Source organism: Coffea arabica, chromosome 5c (assembly GCF_036785885.1).
Source record: "Coffea arabica cultivar ET-39 chromosome 5c, Coffea Arabica ET-39 HiFi, whole genome shotgun sequence".
Classification (NCBI taxonomy): domain Eukaryota; kingdom Viridiplantae; phylum Streptophyta; class Magnoliopsida; order Gentianales; family Rubiaceae; genus Coffea; species Coffea arabica.
This window is the reverse complement of record NC_092319.1, coordinates 9,866-31,849: the sequence shown is the minus strand read 5'-3', so window position 1 is coordinate 31,849 and position 21,984 is coordinate 9,866. Positions and strand designations below refer to the sequence as shown.

Sequence of the window (21,984 nt, the reverse complement as noted above, 5' to 3'; positions counted from 1 at the left end):
AACTTTAAACCACATCTCCTGGTCCTATTAGTTAGGGTGCTTAAAAAGTGGAGTTTGATTCTTTTGGACGCCTGGGGTGGGTCGGACCGTCGGAGTGGCGTGATCAAGGGGCTTTCAGTTCTAATAAAGTCGGAGTTTGTTAGGATAACAAAAAAGGTGGTTGGAGGAAAAAAAAAAAAATACTCCTAATAGTCTATTGAAAAATATATTCATAATTTTTTCATGAGACTATCCAAACAAAATTATTATTATTAGTATTATTATTTGTTATAAAAATGTCTTATTGGACAAACTAATAGCCCGCAAATCAAATCCTATCTCATAAAATTCTTAGCAATAAATTTCTATCTATTCTAGACTCCCTCCCTCCTCAACTACACAGATATAATAATAATAATAATTTCTCTTATTGTGACCCTAGTAGTTGATGTCCGAGATCAATTAGGCTCAACTATTATCTGAGTTGCGATGAAATTCTTGATTCAGCTCTCAAATGTTTAATTTCTCCTATTAAATTTTAGTACAAAATATCTCCTTTAAATTGAAAATTCACCGGTTGGGCTAAACCCTTTCTTGTGCAAGAACCTCTAAATGATCTAAGGTTGGGCCCAGTCTTGCTGGATCGGAGACTGTACAGTGTACTAGGGTTGGGTTGGGATAGAAATTTTTAATTCACCGAGCATCCGATACGGCTCCGGTAAGTAAAATTGCATGGGGTTAGAACTAAGGGTGCAATCAAGTCAAGCCGCTTGCAAATAGGTAAAAAGCTCGAGCTCGAGCTAAGTAAAATTGCATGGGTTAGAACTAGGGATGCAATCAAGTCAAGTCGCTCGCGAGTAACTTGCGAGCGGCTTGGTAAAAAGCTTAGCTCGAGCTCGAGCTACTCGTTACAATTAACGAGTCGAGTTCGAACTCCAAAAATAAATAATCGAGTGCTCGACGAGTTTAATCGAGTTTTCATTTTATATTTATATTATATATTTTAAGAAAAAATGTATAGGTTAATTTCAAAACTCGAACTCGAATTCGAGTAGATCGGACTTGATATTTACTTGAGCTTAATCGAGCTCAAACGAATCGAGCTCGAGTTTAATTTTATTTTATCGAGTCGATCTCGAGTCCAAATTTATTTACTCGTTCGAACTCGAGTATGGTGCTACTCGAGCTCGATTCGGCTCGATAATACCTCTAGTTAGAACACGGAGAATTTTTGCTAACCAGCATTGTAGCTGGTACTTTTTTTTTTTTTTTTTTTTTTGTCAAAAAAAAGGACCTGGCCCCACTTCAGGCCCCAACCCTTATTCGGGTTGTTGGGTAGCTGGTACTTTCTAACATTTTCTTACGAAAGTAAGAAGTCGTTAACTAAGCGGAGTCCTTGAACAATCTTCAAAAGCCGGCAACTCTTGAAGACGTCCAAGGCACTTAACTACCCAACCCATTACCCCCCAGTACCGATGTCGGGTAGCTGGTACTTAGTAGTAGTATATTTCTATCTTTTTGAGAATTTTTGCTGACACGTTTCTGATCTGCAGTCCACCAGTAGCGTGCATTTCTCAGCATGCTATGATTGGAAACTACTACTACTATAAACCAATTATCTCTAAAGCGGTCAGGCCATCAGAAAAGTCTTAACTCTTTAGATGCAATCTCTTCTTGACTTACATTCATCTTTAAAAGGTTTTTCTAAAAGTTTTATCAACGGATGTAAAGACACTCGTTTGATTGGTTCAATGCCTAGGAATAGGAATAGAATAGAAAAACTATCATATAAAAAAAAAAAAAAAAAAACTACTACTACTACATCCTAAACGATCAGCAATGCCAGCTGCGCGAGGCTTTGCTTCTATGATAGACAACAACAATTATATTTTAGCGTGAGAGTAAAGAATTTACGAGGTCAAAGAATGATTAACATACGTTACTTGTATGATAAATATACTTTGGAAGTGCGCTAGTAGTTCATGCATATATATTCTTCCAAGTAAAGAGACAACAACAGAGCCCGGCAAATCTCTCCCCTAATAAGTAGTACTATTATGCAACAGGGGTCTGTCTCTCGGCAAAGATTGATGTCTTTGTTTTAGAATGAATAAAATAGTAGTAAGTAATTTTAAAGAAAAACAAGAAGCTCTTTTAGCATAATGAACGTGTTAATTTTGGAAGACTAATAATGATCGGTCATCATTAGAGCTGGAGCATGGAGGACACAAAAGAGAAGCAATTCGTAATTAATTTTTTACTCCTCACTATGCTGCAAATAAGGATTTGTGGCGGCAAGCAGTCCAGTATTCTTTCTTTTGCAGCAGTAGTAATAACAACAATGAATGAAAGATGAGATTCAGAAGGATGAACAACAACAACAACGTGCCTGTTGTTGGCAGGTGGCAGCAAGAATCTTGGCAGAGTATCCACAAATCGCTATGGGCATTGGGCATGCAAAGCAAAAGATATGGAGTACATACTAGTGGTATTATTATATGTATTATGTATGCTTCTCCTTTCATGAAAGGTGGTGCAGTGGTCAGAAGAGAAGACTGGTTGAACGAAAGTTGGGAAATGCAAAACGACACATTATTGGCTTTTGTGTTTTGTCCGACAATGAAAGCCAAAGGTAGGGGTAGGAGTTAGGAGCGATTATATCATTAATAACATCTGTCATGTACAGTAAGAAGAGGAATTCAATCCCAAATTTTAGTCATTCGTCCCAGGATTTTGGACCCAATATCTGTGACACAGACAAACTACGACGGCTAGTACTGGAATGGATTCCTAATTCCAACCCCTTCTTACCAAACAACACCTGGAAGTGCTGTGCCCACAGGCAAATGCGGCATGATGTGCGGCAGAGAAAGTTGAGTGATGGAATTTGGAGTAACTTAACTAAATCGGAGAGGAGCAAGTAAAGTAAAACGCCAACAAGCAACCTGCTACTGCTGCTATTTCCTCCTGTTGTTGTTTTGTTGTTGGATGGTCGAGCAGCTTGGAATCCATCTTCGTTCACCAGTCAACACCAAACCATAATACAGTTTGGACTTTGGAACGTTGGCGTTTCCGAGGGATGGGACAAAATTCCAAACCGCTGCTCCTCTCCTCATGATTCACATATTTCAATACTGACTTGACTCATCCTTGGGAAAACGGGAGACTGTTGTAGTATGACGCTTGTTGAATAAGCTTCGAACCAATGAGCTTAGCTCGGCTACCAATGTAATGTGGGTCTTAAGACCCTGTTTGGACCGATAGGTAAGGCTATAAATTTCACCTGTAATAAAAAAAAATTATAAAAATTGTGTCAAAACACTTTCTTAATCTAGTAAAATTTGTGTACCTATTAGTCATAATATAAAATGTCTTTTCAGGCTCCCCTCGCCTGAAAAAAAAAAAAGAAGCTTTGAACTTACTTTTCTTTTAAAAAAAAAAAAATTTTTTACCTACTAATTGCTTTTATTTAATTTTTGCAGGGAAAGGATTCTCAAGTAATCCGATTTGACTGGAACATCTACTCAACGTTAATGCGGCTTTTTTTTTTGCTTTTAATGATTTGTGATATATATATATAATAAAAAATATGATTGCAAGTATAAAAAAGTAATTGAAAAATATATTTACGATACAAATACTTTTTTTTTTGTTTTGCAAATAAAATCTGTGTCCGAACAAGTCCGAATCTGGTTTTTTGGCTGCCATAGCTGGGACAATAAAGAGCTCTCTTAGCCAATAAGCCCGGCAATTAACTAGATTTGTCAATTAATTTTGAAGTTTTAAACTTCAAGCCCGGAGGTAATAATAGGAACTGCTGGTAAAATTTAAACGGAACTGCCGCCTTTTAGTTTTAGCCGGGTTGACTTGACGTGGGGCCTACGGCTGCCGCCGGAATGAGCTGAGGAAAAAAGTTAAGCATTTGTCCGCGTCCCAATGTCCTGTTGCTATCCACCAAATTCAAGCGACAATAGCAATTGCTTCTCAGCAACACGTTTATGGATTACTCGCGTTTATGTTGCATTGAATCGGGAACAAGATATTTGTCACCCAGGCCTCCAATAAAGCGAAGTCTTTTTTTTTTGGGTGGGGGTAGACGTATAAAGGGAAGATGGTTGGTAGGAATTAGGATGAAAATTTCAACCACACGAAAAGAAGAAGAAGAAGAAGAAGAAGAAGTTGTTGGTTTTTGCTTGGTGTCGGGAAATTAGTTAGTTGCATTGAGTAGCGGAAGCAAAATTGATACGCTCTTATTTTTACTTTACTTAACGTTCTCGTAACCTCTGTCTTCTTCTCCAAAACTAGACCATACATGTACGTACATACGAGGTATATTGTTGTTTTGCCTTTAAAAACTTCTACTAGTAGTTTCAAGTATGAATCGATGGAGGATTGGGCCAAGTGTTCAGTGTACTCTGCGCTCCCACGTTTTATTCAACAAAGTGGTGCTTTTATTGGGTTGCATTCGCACATCAGGCCCATGTTCGCTAATAGAATTCCATAAGGCCCAAATTCGGCTATCTTCTCCAGTCGGTCTTGGCAGGAGTGACAGGCGAGACGGACAAGAGCAGGAGAGTCAAAAAAAGGAAGAGATGGCTTCTTCTGCTCCCAAAGAAAAAGATAAATCAAGTTCCTCTCTCTCTCTTCTTCTTCTTCTTCTTCATTACTGTTACCATTTCTTTTTCTTGGCAATCCGTATTTCACCAGTAGAAAGCTGGAATTGTTTTATTTACCTCAAGGAAATGATTATTAGAATTTCAACTGTTCAGGTACTTGTACCAAAAAAAGTGTTGCAGTTGTCGGTGCTGGAGTTAGGTAAGTCCAAATTGCGTTTTGCATTTCCCATTCTGCTGAAATTTGTTACTTCTTGACATTCTTGAATTCTAAAGGCTATTCTTCGGTCTGACTGGAGCTGGATAGCAATGTGCCTGCCTGCTGCTTCCAATTTGTAAAGGGCACCCTGTATATAACCAAGTTGTGGACACTTTTGCCCGTGCCTGCGCCTGAATATTTTGCTTTTCCATATCTTCGATAATTCTTGATTAAAGAATATGTACCTAAATGTTGGTCAATTTTCTTCTTCTACTAAACTCTCCGTCTCCGCTACCTCATCTCTTGATATCTCATTTTTCCGCTAATATAATGTTTCTTATGTCTTTTTTTTTTTCACAATTCATTTAGGATTTAATGGATCACGCTCTTCGTACCTCACTTTAAAATTTTTCATTTTCAATTTTTTCAACTGTTCAAGCGGGCTTGCTGCTGCATACAAGTTAAAACTACGTGGTTTGAATGTAACGGTGTTTGAAGCTGATGAAAGAGCTGGAGGGAAGTTGAAAAGTGTTTCCCGAGATGGTTTAATATGGGATGAGGGGGCAAATACCATGGTACTACTTTAATTTCTGATTGCAACCTAGACTGTTATATTTGAGCAAACTCTTGTTACATTATCCTCAGTTCAGTCGAAACAATGTGACCTCTTTGTTTTTCACATAAGAGATACTAGTAAGTTTTACCTTTTGCAGACTGAAAGTGATGCAGAGGTGGGATTTTTGCTTGATAACCTCGGACTAAGAGACAAGCAACAATATGTAAGGGGATTCTTCTTTCGTCTGTCGGTCTTAAGTTAAGTGTCTTTCTGCTACGGGGTGCTGAGTTTTTTCTTCTTCATTTTTTTTCCCTGTTTTGGGTTATCCACAATCATGCATTAATTTAATAGGGATGCAGCCTGTTACTCGGGCTCTGAGCTTTTGCATTTGTTCAAGATTGTATTCATGTCTTATGGCTTAGATACAAAATCTAATTGCTAAGATGGTATTCGTTTTACAGCCAATTTCACAAACCAAGCGCTATATTGCAAGAAATGCAACACCTATACTGGTACGATTGCTTTGCAGCATCTATACATGGCCATTCTGGTTTTTATAGCCTAGTTATCCCGGTATTTTGTTCTTATGCTCATATTCCTTGACTGCATAAGCATTAGTTCTCATAAACAATCTCCCCTTTCAGATACCTTCAAATCCTCTTGCACTTATTGGAAGCAGTTTTCTTTCTGCACAATCTAAGGTACATCCATTGTGTTTGACCTGTTCAGTTCATCTAGGCAATGCGTCTCGTGCCATTCTTATGCCTGTGCTGAGTATATGTCAAAGAGACACACTTCGTGTGTTCCTACTGTAATGGTCTTTTTTTTTTTTTAATAATGGTCATATTTTTAGTTCCATTTCCTTTAACATTTGCTCCTCACATGTTCAATATTGAGACGAAGACCTTTGTATCTCAACTGAATCTTCATACTCTCTGCAGTTTTACCTTTTGAGGTTGGTGAATGGGGATTTGTATGATTTCAAACTGCATTAATGTGGTTATGTTATTTGCAGCTTCAAATACTTTTTGAGCCATTTCTGTGGAAGAAGAACCCATCTAAGTTTTCTGAAGAACAAGAAAGGTTCCTTGACTTTTTCATGATGTTTACTGTATACTTTTGCTTTTACGTGATGTTCTCTTTTTCAAATGTAAGTTCCATTCAGCAGCTCATGCTTGCAACATATGCTTAGACCATGCTGTATTTATTCTTTAAGGAAAACTTGAAGGTGGTATATATATTTTTAGTGGGTGTTTATGGAGCTCAACACTAAACAGGTGCTGGTTTTGCACATTAATTGTTTGCTTCTTTTTTTTTTAAGGTGTCAGCAATTACATAACCACAGTTGTTGCTGGCCTTGCCTTCTCATTTTGAACTTGCTGCTGTTCTTTTATCTAATAGGAAGATTGTGATATAACATGGTTTTAACATGTTGACATGCTAAATAATCTTTTTTTTTTGTTTTAATCATTTTTTCCCCTGCTGAAGTGTTGGTGGATTCTTCGAACGCCATTTTGGGAAAGAGGTTTGTCCCTCCTTACTTTGATATGTTGTTTCTTTTTTGCGGTTCACTTGTATGTAGAAGTTCTAGCTAGTAACTGTAGTTATTACATGCAAGAAGTCTAATTAATTTTCTTCTTGAGCTATAAAGGTGAATACATTTTGATTTTCTTTTGTTTTTACCCAAAAGGTTGTTGAGTATCTCATTGATCCTTTTGTTGCGGGGACAAGTGGCGGAGATCCAGATTCACTTTCTGTGAGTATCAGAGGGGACTTCTTATGTGATTACAACCTTGTACCAGCATGTAGTTATATATTAATTATTTTATAAATGCAACTGCTCTTATTTGTTGTTCTTTGCAAACAGATACGGTATTCATTTCCTGACTTATGGAGTCTAGAGAAAAGGTACACCTGATGCAACTAACTTTTTTCTGCTTGTAACTCTCTATTTGGTTGCCTTGTGCTTCCATGGCTATATTATCAAGATCAGAATTTCTGGTAATGACTACAGCTGAGATTCAAAAGAATTTTCTTAAGCAATTTTGCTTCTGCTTGCTAATTAACAATAAGAGATTGTCTCCTTCAGGTTTGGCTCTGTTATATATGGGGCAATTCAATCTAAACTATCTGCCAAACGTGAAAATAAAGGAGGAACAAGAAGCTCTCCAGCAAACAAAAGGCGACAGCGTGGGTCTTTTTCATTTCTGGGCGGAATGCAGGTAAAGCAATACACAGTGCTTTCAGATCCAGATCAGATGTGCAGGTTGGACTGTAAATGTTCTTCCAGCTAAAATCCAAAAATGGGTAGGAATTTTTTGAAGCCAGATGAGATCAGTTAAAAGCCAGGAACCATGGACCATGATTGAACCAGAGAACTTAAATTTTCATTTGTGTTTAGTTTTTAACCTTGTTCAAGTTGGATTCATAGGTTTTCTCTTTTTAATTTAAAATTTGGCACCTTATAGGAAATAGGAGCCATATACCATTTCGTAATTTATAATTACTACTATCCTGTGATTTCCCATTTGTGTTCCTTGCCAACTTTGCACCCCTTGTATGATCTGCCTTTTGTGTTTCTTGCTGTATTCTTACTTAAACTGGCATTGCATCTGGTAAGATTTTGTTCTCTACATACTGGTTTGTCTGTCTCATCTTCTTTTCCCTTCCTTAGTTGCCCTATTTGGAAACCTGCTCCTTGATTTATTTTTGTCTTGTCCCATGAGACTCTTAGTGGGTGTTCCTAGATGAAATCAACAGTGAACTTTTTGATTAAACAGCTTATAGGGCTAAATATTGTGATTTTTTGAGTGTAAATGGCAATCTCCTTTTTATGCTATGGTCCCAGTTATTATGCAGCACAGTCTTTTTTCAACCCTTTTTTGTTTGTCAGACTCTTACAAACGCACTATGCAAAGAGCTTGGTGAAAAGGATCTTAAACTTCGACATGAGGTGCTGGAACTGTCATGCAGTAGCCGCAGCAAGAGCTCGTTGTTGGATAGTTGGTCAGTTTCTTATGCATCACAGCACAAAAAAATGTCAGAGGAAAAATCTTTTGATGCTGTGATTGTTACTGTGAGTACATGCGTGTCAAAATCTCCCTTTTAGACAACTTAATTAGTCTTCCAACTTAGGATGTATATTAACAATATGTTTATTGTCGTTTCACTTGATTTTGCCCTTCATATACTTTACAGAACAAATGGTATTGTGATGCATGGTCTTTTCAGTTATTGTTACTTTTAGATTATTTTAAACAACTTCAAATGTTTTCGAATTTAAGAACTATTTTCTTGGTTGTAGCATGGATTTCGTACTTGAGTTCATTCTTATGCAATAAAGAGCTAAGAGTTATGTCAATGCTAACTGTGTTATCCCTACATTGATAGCGTAGTGGATGTGTGTGTCTGATGAGAAGTGACCAACTCAACTGTCCTGGGAGCATTTGATTCCTATTCGCTGGTCAAACTTAAGACCTACTGATCCTAGGACCTCAGTTCTCAGCTTATGAGTTAATAGTCTTTTTTCCTGCACATTCTATCCTAAATGGACATCTTGGAATCATATCAAGTTTCTCATCATTATAAGAGTCAAAGACTTTTCCAATAGACTTAGGACTGGATTGCCCTCTGAACCTAGCATTGGGTGAGAAACAATCTCTTGCACAACAATCGCACTCATTCACAAATGCTTTGATGTCAAGTTTCGCCACCCTCAGGTGTCTGTCAGTTTCCTTTCTCGAGGGAAAGAAGTTTTTATCCAGTTTGGAATGAATCATAAAGCATTTTTATCCAATGAACTTTCTGTGTCAGGCCCCGCTCAACAACTTGAAAGATATGAAGATCACCAAAGGAGGAAAACCATTTCGGCTTGACTTTATTCCTGAGGTATGTTTGTCTGGCTTGAGATATGCAATTTGACCTAAAATACTGTTGAAGCTGGAAATCTTAAATTTGATGTTAGCTGCTGATGTTGCATATTTAGACGACAACAATGTGGGCATTTTTTGTGATGACATATTTGAAGCAGTAAGCATATAAGTAATTTGTGAATGTTGAAAACGTATTCCATTTGTTGGAGAGGACAAAATGAACAGATTCCCATAAATTTATTTGCATCTGGCTGTTATGAATGCAACTTCCATATAATATGAAAATCACTTACCAATGACCTATAGGCTTCATTCCATGCCTGCTACCAGTTTTTTGTTGATTGCATAACTGCGTCTTCGATTTCCAATTAAAAAGGAACATTCTTCTTTTCCATGTCGGCATACAGGTTACATATTTGCCAGTATCTGTTGTAATCACCACTTTCAACAAAAAGAATGTCAGGCGACCCCTTGAGGGTTTTGGAGTTCTTGTACCTTCCAAAGAGCAGCAAAATGGTTTGAAAACACTGGGTAATGCTATCAGCATTGTTTCATGAGATTTGTAACCAAAGTCGCAATTGTCATTTGTTGAGAATGAGGCTTCTACATGTAGGTACACTTTTTTCTTCGATGATGTTTCCAGACCGTGCACCAAATGACACATATCTTTATACTACCTTTGTTGGTGGGAGCCGAAATAAGGAATTAGCAAAAGCTACCAGGTTCGAACACTTTATTACTTTTATTTTCTTGGGCTGCTGTATCCTTAATATGCTTTCATTACTCGTACTCTTATATTCACCTTTGAAGTGACTAGCCTTTCTTGATGTCGCTGTTGTCTCAGGGATGAGTTGAAGGACATAGTGACATCTGACCTTAGACAGTTGTTGGGTGCAGAAGGACAGCCAACATTTATGAAGTATGTGGTAAAATTAATCATATTGTTGTTAAGATGGAGTACCTGATAATATTGGTCATATTATTGTTAAGACTGTTTCACCTATTTAGCTACTTTTTCCAATTAAGAATGTTAAAAGAAGCCGTCATACTAAATGCATTTTGAGGGCGTGCGCTAAATTGCAGTCACTTCTACTGGAGTGCCGCATTTCCACTTTATGGGAGGAACTATAAAACAGTCATAGAAGCAATTGACAAGTTAGAAAAAGATCTGCCAGGATTTTTCTACGCAGGTAAGCTCTTGATGTCTTGATAGACTTATTGTCTACTTTGGCTTTTTCATGGTTTCTATTGACATCTACTAATCATAAGGCAGAAAAGTGGGTGCCCTTAATCCTGTCTATATTGATAAAGCAAGCACAGGCCTGATCATGAAAAAACATTCAAATACCCTCAATTGCAGTCAATCATTCGCCTTCACCCTTGAAATTGATCTTAATGAGAATTCTATTTGGTTCTCATTTTAGGGTTTGTTAGATATACAATGATCAATTACCAAGTAAAATTTCTGCATGGATGAACAGTTCCTATTCTTTTAATGCAATTAAGATTTAGTGATTCACACACGCGCACACAGAAAATTGTAATGATGCGAGCCATGGAACTGCTGCCAGGTAACCACAAGGAAGGATTGGCTGTTGGTAGAGCTATATCTTCAGGATGCAAAGCAGCTGATCTCGTAATCTCATATCTGAATTCTTCATTGCATGTTAAGGAAAGCTCTGATTGAAGATGTTGGAGAGGTATGTGGGTTGGAGTTTCAAGCGCTGCTGCTGCAATTATTTCTGCTCTTCTTTTCTCCTTCAATATGCCCTCCTTCAAAGGCTGGAAAGTGGCAACTGATTTGTCTTATGTAATTTGTACAAGGAAAAGAAAAAAGTTTCTTGTAGCTACAACTACGATACAGGTGAACAGAGCGTTCGTTCGTTTAGTACTACTTCCTTGTCAAGTTTCAAAAACCCACCTTTCCCTCGACTGAAAAATCATGGCATGCGGAACCTTACGGAAAAATCCAAACCCGAAGGTTAATTAGGGCCCGCCATGTCCCTCCTCCTAGTAGTAGTAGATTGGCTCGTAGTCCGTATGATACAAAGACGGGTACAATACGATTATGATATTATATTTAGATATAATCAATATTGTATGACATCTTTTTGAAAAAAATTAAGTTCATGCAAAAATTACATATATAAATTCAGAAATTGATATTCGCACCCCTATTTTAGCCTCTGACACTCTAACTTACTCAATAAATAATATGCCTCTAAAGAGTGTTAGACGCTAATCTAGGAGTACAAATATCACTTTTCATGGATTCATACATATGATGCAAATACATTTGAAAGTCATAAAACTAAAAATATAGTTAAAATTACTATATTTTTTTAAAAAATTGTGTTATAATTATACGAGTTTTAATTCTTATTCTTGGGACCTAATTCGATGAGCTAAACCATTAAGTTTTGCTAGAATGGTTAAGAGTAGAGCAATGTTTTAAAAACCGGACCGTTCATTGAACCGGTGAAGTGAAAGGGTCGAGGTTCAACCGATCGGACCGGTTCAACCTCGGTTCAATGAATTTTTTAAAAAATTATTTATATAAATATATATATGTACAAAATAAGACATGTAATGGATTAATTTAATACTTTATATGATGAAAGGTTTACTATTTTTTAATAACTTGGATTTTTAAAAATAAATTTTTTAAATTATAAGTTAAAACAAATAAATTTCATCTCAATTTCAATTATATCTAAATCCAACCCAAAAATATCACAATATTTTGAAATTATACAAAATTCACGTCTATGAGAAATTAGATATTGTGAACTTAAATTTTAATTTACATTTTAGAGATTGCAATTTAAAAAAGGAAGTTTGGAGTTCGAAGGAAGTCAAGAAAATCGAAAATAGAAATGTAAACTTGATAAGAAACAAAAAATGAGATAAAAGTGAGTGGTTGTAGCATTAAATAATTTGGGTTAAAAAAATAATTCTTTTTGAACTTTTTTCAATTTAATAGACAAAAACAAAATTAAAAGATGGAAGAAAACATCAATAAATTAAAAATAAAGAGGTTTGATTAAAAAGAGAGTGACAAAAAAAAAGAGGATAGAGAGAGAGAGAGAGAGTTGAAAATTAAAAAGAAAGAGCCATGAGAGGATGAGATTTTGTAAGAAAAATGGAAAAAAGAAATATGAGTGTTTGCTTTATATAAATAAGTTATCAAAAAAAACTAATAGGATGTGATGGTGCAACGGTTAATACATTGGTCTTCTATTACAAAGGTCTTGAGTTCGAATCTTGATAGCTGCATTTTGCACAAAAAAAAAAAAAAAAAAAAAAAAGAGGAAGGTTGAAAACCGGTTCAATAGCGGTTCGATCGCGGTTTTTACGGTTCGACCGGTTCTTGACCGATTTTCGGACAAAGTCAACTATGGCATTGAACCGGACCGGTGCCATGGCCGGTTCGCGGTTCAACCGGTCGAACCGGCCGGTCCGGTCCGGTTTTCAAAACATTGGAGTAGAGGTGTCACAATAGGTGACTTGGGTGGGTTTGGGTTGGGTAAAATGGATAATAAATTGGGTAATCCAATTATCCATTTATAATTCATTTATTTTAATTTTTTGTAAACTCATTTAAATTTATTTTTCCAAACTAAGTTATCAATTTATACCGCTCTTTGTATCCATCATTAGTTTCAAATATTTATTTATAATGCTCAATAAATCTAATTACCATTTTTTTTCCATTTATACTCTATGTCACAAAATTACATATTATTTAATAATTGAATAATAAGAATATAAAATTTTGAATTAAGTACTATAAAAGTTAATATAAAAACTTAATCCAAAAATTTTGAATCCCTAATATTTTTTTTATATATAAATTTAAATTTTCATTTTATAAAGATAAGAAAAGAGGTTAAAACTTATCATAAATTGGTAATACTGAAAAATGAGCAAGTTAACAAATTAAGAGAAAATAAAATAATAAAATAAAACCAACAAATAATAATAATAATAATAAAAGAAAAGTAGTTAATATCATGACAAAATGAAAAATCTAAAAAAAAAATGGGTGGGGGAAGAGAAGAGAATTCTAAATGGATTAATTAGGTTTGATGGGTTACCCAATATTATTAAATGGGTATTATTGGGTAACTCATTTACACTCATATATAAAAATTTAAAATATCCATACACATCTATTCATGAGCGGGTATGGATAAATTTAGTTAAGTGGGTTGGTTTGCTACCTATAGTTAGGAGGAGAGCTTTTAGAGTATTACTTGTGTAAAAAATTTAACTTGATATGGATCTGGACGGCTATTTAGTAAGTGCAGTAATTATTTTGAACAATTTGATACCATTAATTAATAGGACAAGAAGCCCCATCGAATTAATAGGTTCGTCATTTGGAATCAGATACTGCTAGGCTTGCAAAGTAATTAATTTAAGCCAAGATAAAATTTCTCCTCACCATTTTTTTAAAACTTTTTTTATTATCAACCAGTCCCGTTAAGTTGGGAGTTCAAATTCCGTCGGGTGTTTACAAAAGAAGCAGAGTCGTATTTTCCTTTCTTTAAAAAAAAAAAAAAAAAAAAATCTAGAGAACGCGATTGATTATGTGTCGACGGAGGTGAGTTCTCTCACTTCAACCTTCACATGGTACACGTGGAACTTTCTCCTCCTCCGATGATGGAAGAGTGAGTAGATTGGCACCGTCGCTCTTTATGGGTCGTCCAGACGAATGTTTTGCCCCTTTCTCAAAGCAGAAGAAGAGTAGATATTTTTTTTGAAAAAAAAAAAAGGGAAAAAGGAAGAGTAGATTAGATTAGCATGCTGCTTTTTGCTTAAAGAAGAAAAGAGGGAGAGATTCTGGGGGAGTTAATGAGTCGGTCATATTTGCTCTTTTATCAGCCACACTTTTCTTTGTTTGGAGTGAACGAACTCCCGTTACCCAGCCTTAATTTGGACTCCCGAACGTTGATCCTTGTTTGACCCTCCAAAAAATATTAATAATAAAATTCGACAAACAACGTCCTTATAGGTTGTCATCGCACGCACCACGATTGCGACTAGGAAATCCAGTTGAGTTTCATCGGATTCGGCATTTCCTTTCAGGAATCATGCTAGAACAGGCTGTACGGGCGGGCAATGTGCAAGTTGCGGCCCCTCAAAAGATTTAGAGCCCAATTCCCAATTTTGATATTTTCCAAACTTAGCAGCGAACTTGTTGGGCGTTTCCTTTTTTCATTGAACTGCAATACCATCGGCTTCATATCCATAGGCGACGCCTCAAGCTCAAAGGATTGTTTACTGCTGCTGCTGCACTAATTTGATTGCTTCAAAACCAACTCTCCTTTGGGAAGTTTGGCCACCAAATGATACATGAGGTATAGGTCTAATCGTAGATTAGGGGTTCACCTGTACTAAAATTCAAAGGATGTGCAGTAGTGTATTTCTTTGATTTAGAGATAGAACTACTTATTTTAAAATCTCTTAATCCAATTGGATTTCCCCTATATAGGTTAGTTTAAAAAGAGTATACGAGTAGTGTAGAAATCGATAATTGTCAAAAAAAAGAGAGAGAGATTGGTTCAAATTTTCGTTAGTCAGGAGGATAGCGTAAACTTGATTTTGACGGAGCAGTGATGGTGAAGGTGTTATTAATGGAAATGATTGTGGTTCCTGGGGATTTGATTTTTGCAAATACTGATCGTGATACAAGTCTAGTGGACTAATTTTGGACACTCTTGGAAGGAGCTGCAGTAATTCCAAAAATATTTCTATAAAGTTTGAGTAAAGTTAGATTCTAAGGTGTATTGTTACATTTGGTTCACCATACTACAAAGAGACATTGTCCATTTTAATTTTAATCTATCTAGTATGTAAAGTCCGACACATCTTGAGTGGGATTGGGTGTGAGAATTGCCATTTAAAAAAAAAAAAACTCGGAAGACAACCTTGTATTAATGTATGTTTTATCAGATTGCAAGTAAAAAATTACAATAGCTCTTTAGTCGTTGTCATGTAATTACTTATTTTATGTGTCATGTAATTACTTATTTTACAAGAGAGAAGTGCGCTATATTTTTTGTTATATATATATTTTTTATTTATTTATTTACATTTCAGTCGTACTTTCTCTTATTTACTCATCTTTCCTTCACAATATAAAATCTTCAAACCATTCAATGATCATTTATTTTCAAGTACTCCATACACCGAAAAGACTTGAGCTGCTGGGCCACACATGTTTCACTACTACTAAAATTTTCATCTACTAATAGTCTTTCGTTTTAACCATCAGCCTTAAGCTGGTGGCCACCACCAAGCCTTTAAGGCTTTGGTGGGTGTGGGAGACAAGGTTGGTTTGCCTCCCACTAATTTGTCACAATTGTGGTTCTTAAAAAGAATTCAGACTGTTCTGATGGTGGTTCTGTCCCTATCGATCCCTTATAGGTCCAGTTGAGTTTTTTCGTAATTAGATTAACATAGAGTAGGAGTAGAAGTAGGGATGACGAAAAAAAATAATCTTTCGTCTTGTTTGTTTATTTTATTTTTTAAATAAAATGTACAGACCTCGACAAAGGTGGGAAAGAGTGGTCAAATCTTGAAACATTGGGACAAGGGTGGCTTTTAACATTACAGCATGCTTTGCTATAATATCCTACTTCATCAAATTAAGAAAATTTGCTTTGGCAGATGGTGGGGATACTTAGGACAAATTAAACGTGCCAATCATTTGGGTAATGATTCCCCCCATCGAAAATCAATCAAATCTTAAGTTTGGAACTCCAATTCTGTCCCCACCTTAATGCCCAACCAGATAATGCGGCTCACTTAAAAGGGCATCCGTCTCTAGCACCATTGCCATTCCCACAATTTGCCACCCCCACGCCCCATATTTTAAAGACTCTTTCACACACACACACACACACAGAGCCAGGGCGACGGCCAGTGGGTAGCACAGTCCAGTCCACGGCCACAGTCTCCTAGTCCTTTGCCAGAAGGAAACAACACCACCCCCAAATTGATTTATTTATGCCAATGGCACAAAGCCGTCTTCTTTCTTCTTCTTGGGTCTTCCCTCTTCCATCCATCTTAAATGCACGAAGCTTTTAATGCCCCTTCATTATTATCTGTGCAATTAATTTTGCCTTCTCCAACCACCTCTCTCTCTCTCCCTCTTTTTTTCCCTACATCCAAAAGGAATTCTGTGAACATAATTCCACCTACATTTGAGAAGTATCGGTCCACTTACACTACTACTCCTCCTCCTCCCCTCTCCTGATTGTTACCAGTTCGTCCTTTCCAAGATTTTGTCCTCCCCATCCTTTTTCCAGCTTCTTTTCATTTCTTCCTTGCCTCGGAAATCTGTAAACCCAAAAAAAAAAAAAAAAGAATTGCCAAGAAAATAATTCCTCTTAATGACATATGGACACTTCCTGCCTAGGCTGTTTATCCAGTTTTGTTGGGTATTTATCACAGAATCTTAAACTTTGAGACCCCTTAATTTGGAAAGTTTTCAAAATGGGGTGGCCTAGTACCTTGCATCTAGTGTTTCTTTCATGGGCTTTGCTTGCCTCTACTACCCACCAGTTGCAAACCTACGAAAGGCAAATTCTTCTCCAGCTGAGAAAGCACTTGGAGTACCCAATTGAGCTGGATGCCTGGCAGAATTACTATGGCGATTTGTGTACCCTGTCTTCAACTACACATATGAGCATCACATGCCAGGACAACTCCGTCACCGAGCTCAAAATCATGGGAGATAAGCTCGCTAAGGTCAGTGAATTCAATGGATTTGCACTTCCCAACCAGACATTGTCTCAGAGTTTCTCCGTTGATTCTTTTGTTACTACCTTGACAAGGCTAACTAACTTGAGAGTTGTTAGCTTAGTGTCTCTTGGAATGTGGGGACCCCTCCCTGATAAAATTCACCGGCTTTCTTCACTCGAACTCCTTGATGTGAGCTCCAATTTCTTGTTTGGTACCATTCCGGCGCAGCTGTCTAGGATGGTTAGGCTTCATACTCTGACATTGGATGGGAACTTTTTCAACGACACCGTGCCAGATTGGTTCGATTCATTGACAAAACTCACAGTCTTGAGCTTAAAGAACAACAGATTGAAGGGTCAATTTCCTTCTTCTCTCACACGAATTACATCACTCACTGACATTATTTTGTCCCACAATGCACTTGCAGGCAAATTACCTGATATGAGTGCTCTAACCGGGTTACATTTGTTGGACTTGAGAGAAAATCACTTTGATTCTCAACTGCCCTCCTTGCCAAAAGGACTAACCACAATTCTGCTCAGCAATAATTCTCTCTCTGGCGAAATTCCACAAGAATTAGGTGAGCTGCAGCAGCTTCAGCACCTTGATCTTTCAAACAATTTTCTGACCGGGACGCCCCCAAGTGAACTGTTTTCGCTGCAGAATATCAGTTACTTGAATGTAGCATCTAACGTGCTGAGTGGCTCACTTCCCCAACGCATCAGTTGCGGAGACGCTCTTGGTTTTGTTGATATTTCAAATAATAGATTCATTGGCAGTCTTCCTTCTTGTTTGGACAGTAATTCTGGGAAGAGAATAGTTAAGTTCGGTTGGAATTGCTTGTCCATTGATACCAAAAATCAACATTCTAAGTCATTTTGTGAGAAAGCGGTGACCGTGACACAGAGCAAACGTTTCAGTGGAAAAGCAATAGTGCTATTGGCGGGCGTTATTGGAGGAATTTTGATTATTGTGGTACTTTTACTGGTTGGGCTACTCATCTTCCGCAGAAGGCAACAGGCAAGAGGTGCACCCCCAGGTTTGCGCACGGTCCCAAAGGTTGTACAAGATAACCCACCATCTGCAATTTCTTCTGAACTTCTTGCCAATGCCAGTAAGTAATAGTCAAACTTTGTTCTTGTCAGTACTTTTTCTTGGGAGTCGGGATTTTATCAATCCTGTTCCACAGAGACCAGTCATTATATTTTTGCAAAATCCCAAGGGCTGTTCACTATGATCTAACAGAAAGAAAGCATTTGGTAGTTTCTTAACAATAGCTTGTGTCAACTGCAGGAATCATTTCTCAAGCTGCAAAACTGGGAGCACAAGGAACTCCGGTATATCGTTTGTTCTCAATGGAAGAGTTGGAAGAAGCCACAGGCCGTTTTGATCAGTCAACGGTTCTGGGTGCAGGCTCAATTGGGAAGGTTGGCAAGCATGATCTTAAGCAAACTATTAGTTGAGACAGCGTGCAAAATAGTAAATGAATGAGGAAAGTGATAACTATTCCACCACTGAAATTGGACCTTACTGTTTTCATCTTTCTTCGATTGATCATGTACTTGTTCAATAAGACCAGTTAATCATAGGTTTTTCCAGCTAAGAATCTTGAAAGGACTGTAATATCTTTGAATTTACAAATGGACATTCTTCTAAGGGAATAGAGAAGCATCGAATCTTGGTTGGCCATGATATTTCAGAAGTTGCGTTTCCTTTTCTTATTCAATTACTCCGACTTATAGTTTGTGCTTCCATTTTGGCTTCAATTCCAGAATGTTACTTTTCATGATTTTACTTTTGACTGAGCTAAGTTTGGAAAAGCTTTCATAACCATGCGTCTTTATCGTCTTTAGATTTACAAGGGACGATTACAGAATGGGAACTATGTTGCAATTAGGTCACTGGCTCTGCATAAAAAATTTCTGATTAGGAACCTCAAGCTTCGGTTGGATTTGCTATCGAAGCTTCGCCATCCACACTTGGTCGGCCTTTTAGGTCATTGCATTGATGGAGAAGTGCAAGATGACTCAACTGTAAACAGAGTGTTACTTGTGTACGAATTTGTTCCTAATGGAAACTTCCATACTCATCTTTCTGGTAAGTCAACTAACCCCAATCGTTTTTTACTTGTTATGGTTTTTTTTTTAATTAGGCAAAAACTGTTGAGTTGTTATGCTGATCAATATGTATACAACTTTGTTTTTTTTTGTTTGTTTAACTTTTCATGTAAATCAATGGGTACAAACGAACAAAAAACCATAGATTACTGGTTGTTGCATGTGCTTGCATGGATGGAGTGAGTCGAAAAGATAGGAACTCTGTATCGGACCATAGTACAAGGCATATTGATATATGGAGTTTTTAAACAAAAAAAAAAAGAAGAGGAAAAGAAAGAAAAGAAAGGTGTTGTATGATTCCACTTGCTGGGTCAAATTAAATGATATTATCCAATCAAATTTCCCCAAGAGGATGATTGCTTAGAAACATTGGGAAAAAAGGGCCTCATGTAGCAGGCTGAAGAGTCTAAATTCTCAATGAATTTATCTCCTGTCAAACTGTAGGCTGGATTTGTAATATGTAGATATACAACTAATGCTATAGAGGCTGTCTAACTCTAAACAAACTACACATACATGTGCAGAGACCAGCCCAGAGAAGGTTCTGAATTGGTCTGACAGATTAGCAGTCCTAATTGGCATCGCCAAGGCTGTACATTTTCTGCATACAGGCGTAATTCCACCTTCCACTTGCAACCGCTTAAAGACACGAAATATACTTCTTGATGAGCATCGGGTTGCAAAACTCAGTGACTATGGTATGTCCATCGTTACAGAAGATGTCGAAAAATCTGAGGTAAATAATTTCCTTGAAATTCAAAACTTAACGTATCTTGGTTGCAATGGCTTCACTAACGTTCAGTCATATCTTTTCAGGCAAGGGGAGATGGCTCAAAGTCATGGTGAGCAACATTCTCTTGTAACTTTTGTTTTCAAGAGGGTAGTTGTAGGGAGATGTTTATCCAACTTTTTTCTCAGATTTAAACAATTTCACATGATCTTTTGCCTGGAAATAAGGCTACAAATTGTGCGTGTTGAGTAATTGGCTTTCAGACCAGAAGCCAATTCACAAGGTATCAAAGAAAAGTCCATTTAAGAAAGCTGGAAAAATGTTCACCTAAAACTTGCAGATTCAATAGCTTTATTTCCCGGTTATCCTTCCTAATAGCTTTTATTCCCCAAAGTATGTTTCAAACAATGTCAAGGTCAGACATCTTTGAGCCTTCTAGTTCTAGAAGATACAATCTTAATTGTCATTGGCTGCTATGAAAATCTGTTTCTACTCAATCTGTGCTTGCAGGCATATGTCTAAGTTGGAGGATGATGTTTATAACTTCGGATTCATATTGCTTGAGTCCCTTGTGGGCCCTATTGGAAAAGGAAAAGGGGAAGCATTTTTGCTAAAAGAAATGGTATGTTAAAGCACTTTTCAAATTGCAATTCTTTCAACACTTGATGTCCTTGTGGAAATATGTCCCAAAAGGATCACAAAGTTTTTGAGCACGTAATTTGTGAAAGGATAGATGAGTAGAGATTGTGCACTCAAATTTTCATCATTTTACCTATTTTAGTTGCTGGTCATTTCAATTCTTTGGGAAAGAAGTTAAAAAAAAAAAAAAAAGTAAAGAAGTTTGGCTCCAAAAGGGATTTATATGTATGTATATATATTATTTTTCAAAAGCAAGTAATGATTTTATTGAGGATCCCTCTGAAACCGGGGAATGTAATTTCAGATTCATTGCTAACTGGACTGGTTAATGGTCGATTCTGAAATGTTTTATACAAACTGCAGACGTCCTTTGGTAGCCAGGATGGTCGGAGAAAGATAGTGGACCCAATTGTTTTGACAACATCTTCACAGGAGTCGTTATCGATCGTCATATCCCTGACTAACAAATGCATATCCCCTGATTCAAGTCGTCCCTCGTTTGAGGATGTCCTGTGGAACCTGCAATACGCTGCTCAAGTCCAGGCCACAGCTGATGTAGATCAGAAATCAGATGCTGCATCACTATCATAACCTGTAAACTGGGTTTCGAGTTCTTCCGCATTTTTTCGGTTTAAGCACCACGACGTCGCAGCAGGTCTCAGCTAAATGTGTTCACTGGCAGTGTTTTGAAATCGTAAATGCCCCGTCTTTTTGGCCTCTTGATTATTTGATGTTAAAATTGGCGATGCTGCTTAAAAGAGTAATTCCTGCGACATTCTATCCCCAGAAACGGCTTCACCAGCGGGAGAGAGTTAAAGGAGTCTGTAGGTTCTTCTTCTGTGTAATCTTTTCTTTGCGCGGTAGGGAGTAGTATAATATGCTGCTAGTAGATAGCAGTGAAAGATACCTAGTGTACAGACCGCGGTTTTTAAGCACTTCAAAACTTGACGAGGAATTTGATTACTTGCAGATTCAAATTGCCATGTTATTATTAGTAGAGCAGGAGGCCTTTATAAAATGTATGTACATCTCTATATAGTACTTGCTACAACAGAAAAATCCCAGGAGGTTACACCATCTTTCCTCATCTGTCGTATATTCGAAGGTTTATTAATATTTGATTCCACGAAGGTTGTCGATCATCCTGGTTAAGGAACCTGAGTTGCCTCAGCTGGCAATTAGTTAGGAGATGATTGGTGGTGGGCACTGGCCAGTGGGTGTTTCCTTTGCCTTTGGGTTTTGATGTCTTATCCGTTGGCACTTGTTCGATGTGACTCCTTACCATTTTTCACTCGAAAGCCTTCCTTTTAGCTTAGCTTAGCTTCTAACTATGGACGGACACGAAGCAAACAAGTAATCCCAGCATCCCCAGCAGCAAATATCTATAGTCTAACTCTTAACACTAGCATTTGCATTCACACAAATCAGACTCCTTAAAAGAAAAAAAAAAACCCACTCTAGTTGGATGAAATGAATTCAGTGACATTAGAATTCTAAAGACGTTAAGTTGAAGCGTTGAAAAAGGTG

General features: G+C 37.1%; 2 protein-coding genes across 6 annotated transcripts; both read left to right on the top strand.

Annotated features, from left to right (window-relative positions):
• The first annotated feature begins 4,432 nt into the window (after positions 1 to 4,432).
• LOC113723091 (protoporphyrinogen oxidase, mitochondrial) lies at positions 4,433 to 11,135 on the top strand. Of its 5 annotated transcripts, none has more exons than XM_072050238.1 (19): positions 4,473 to 4,608; positions 4,749 to 4,794; positions 4,869 to 5,042; positions 5,231 to 5,366; positions 5,505 to 5,570; positions 5,809 to 5,859; positions 5,992 to 6,048; positions 6,363 to 6,430; positions 6,836 to 6,872; positions 7,038 to 7,103; positions 7,215 to 7,255; positions 7,437 to 7,569; positions 8,241 to 8,423; positions 9,161 to 9,235; positions 9,627 to 9,750; positions 9,833 to 9,941; positions 10,064 to 10,138; positions 10,303 to 10,409; positions 10,791 to 11,135. In XM_072050238.1, the coding sequence occupies exons 4-19, from the start codon at positions 5,364 to 5,366 to the stop codon at positions 10,904 to 10,906; spliced, it is 1,311 nt and encodes a 436-aa protein (XP_071906339.1). In that variant the 5' UTR covers positions 4,473 to 4,608; positions 4,749 to 4,794; positions 4,869 to 5,042; positions 5,231 to 5,363; the 3' UTR covers positions 10,907 to 11,135. The 5 variants fall into 5 exon arrangements, with proteins under 5 accessions (XP_071906338.1, XP_071906337.1, XP_071906336.1 ...); XM_072050239.1 differs by having other exon boundaries at positions 5,161 to 5,366; XM_072050236.1 differs by lacking the exon at positions 4,869 to 5,042 and having other exon boundaries at positions 4,449 to 4,608; positions 10,892 to 11,135.
• A 5,095-nt stretch (positions 11,136 to 16,230) lies between these two features.
• LOC113722913 (probable inactive leucine-rich repeat receptor-like protein kinase At3g03770) lies at positions 16,231 to 21,544 on the top strand. The gene is made up of 7 exons (XM_027246146.2): positions 16,231 to 18,085; positions 18,265 to 18,398; positions 18,825 to 19,068; positions 19,613 to 19,824; positions 19,905 to 19,930; positions 20,329 to 20,440; positions 20,821 to 21,544. Exons 1-7 carry the CDS (start codon positions 16,723 to 16,725, stop codon positions 21,046 to 21,048), a joined length of 2,319 nt encoding a protein of 772 aa, XP_027101947.1. The 5' UTR covers positions 16,231 to 16,722; the 3' UTR covers positions 21,049 to 21,544.
• The last annotated feature ends 440 nt before the right edge of the window (positions 21,545 to 21,984 follow it).

Coding starts and splice junctions, on each gene's coding strand:
- LOC113723091 (XM_072050235.1), top strand. CDS start 4,572: ATGGCTTCTTCTGCTCCCAAAGAAAAAGATAAATCAA. Junction 6,049..6,362: donor TTCTTTCTGCACAATCTAAG/GTACATCCATTG, acceptor TGTTATTTGCAG/CTTCAAATACTTTTTGAGCC. Junction 6,873..7,037: donor AACGCCATTTTGGGAAAGAG/GTTTGTCCCTCC, acceptor TTTACCCAAAAG/GTTGTTGAGTATCTCATTGA.
- LOC113722913 (XM_027246146.2), top strand. CDS start 16,723: ATGGGGTGGCCTAGTACCTTGCATCTAGTGTTTCTTTCATGGGCTTTG. Junction 19,069..19,612: donor CTTCCATACTCATCTTTCTG/GTAAGTCAACTA, acceptor ATACATGTGCAG/AGACCAGCCCAGAGAAGGTT. Junction 19,931..20,328: donor GGAGATGGCTCAAAGTCATG/GTGAGCAACATT, acceptor CTGTGCTTGCAG/GCATATGTCTAAGTTGGAGG.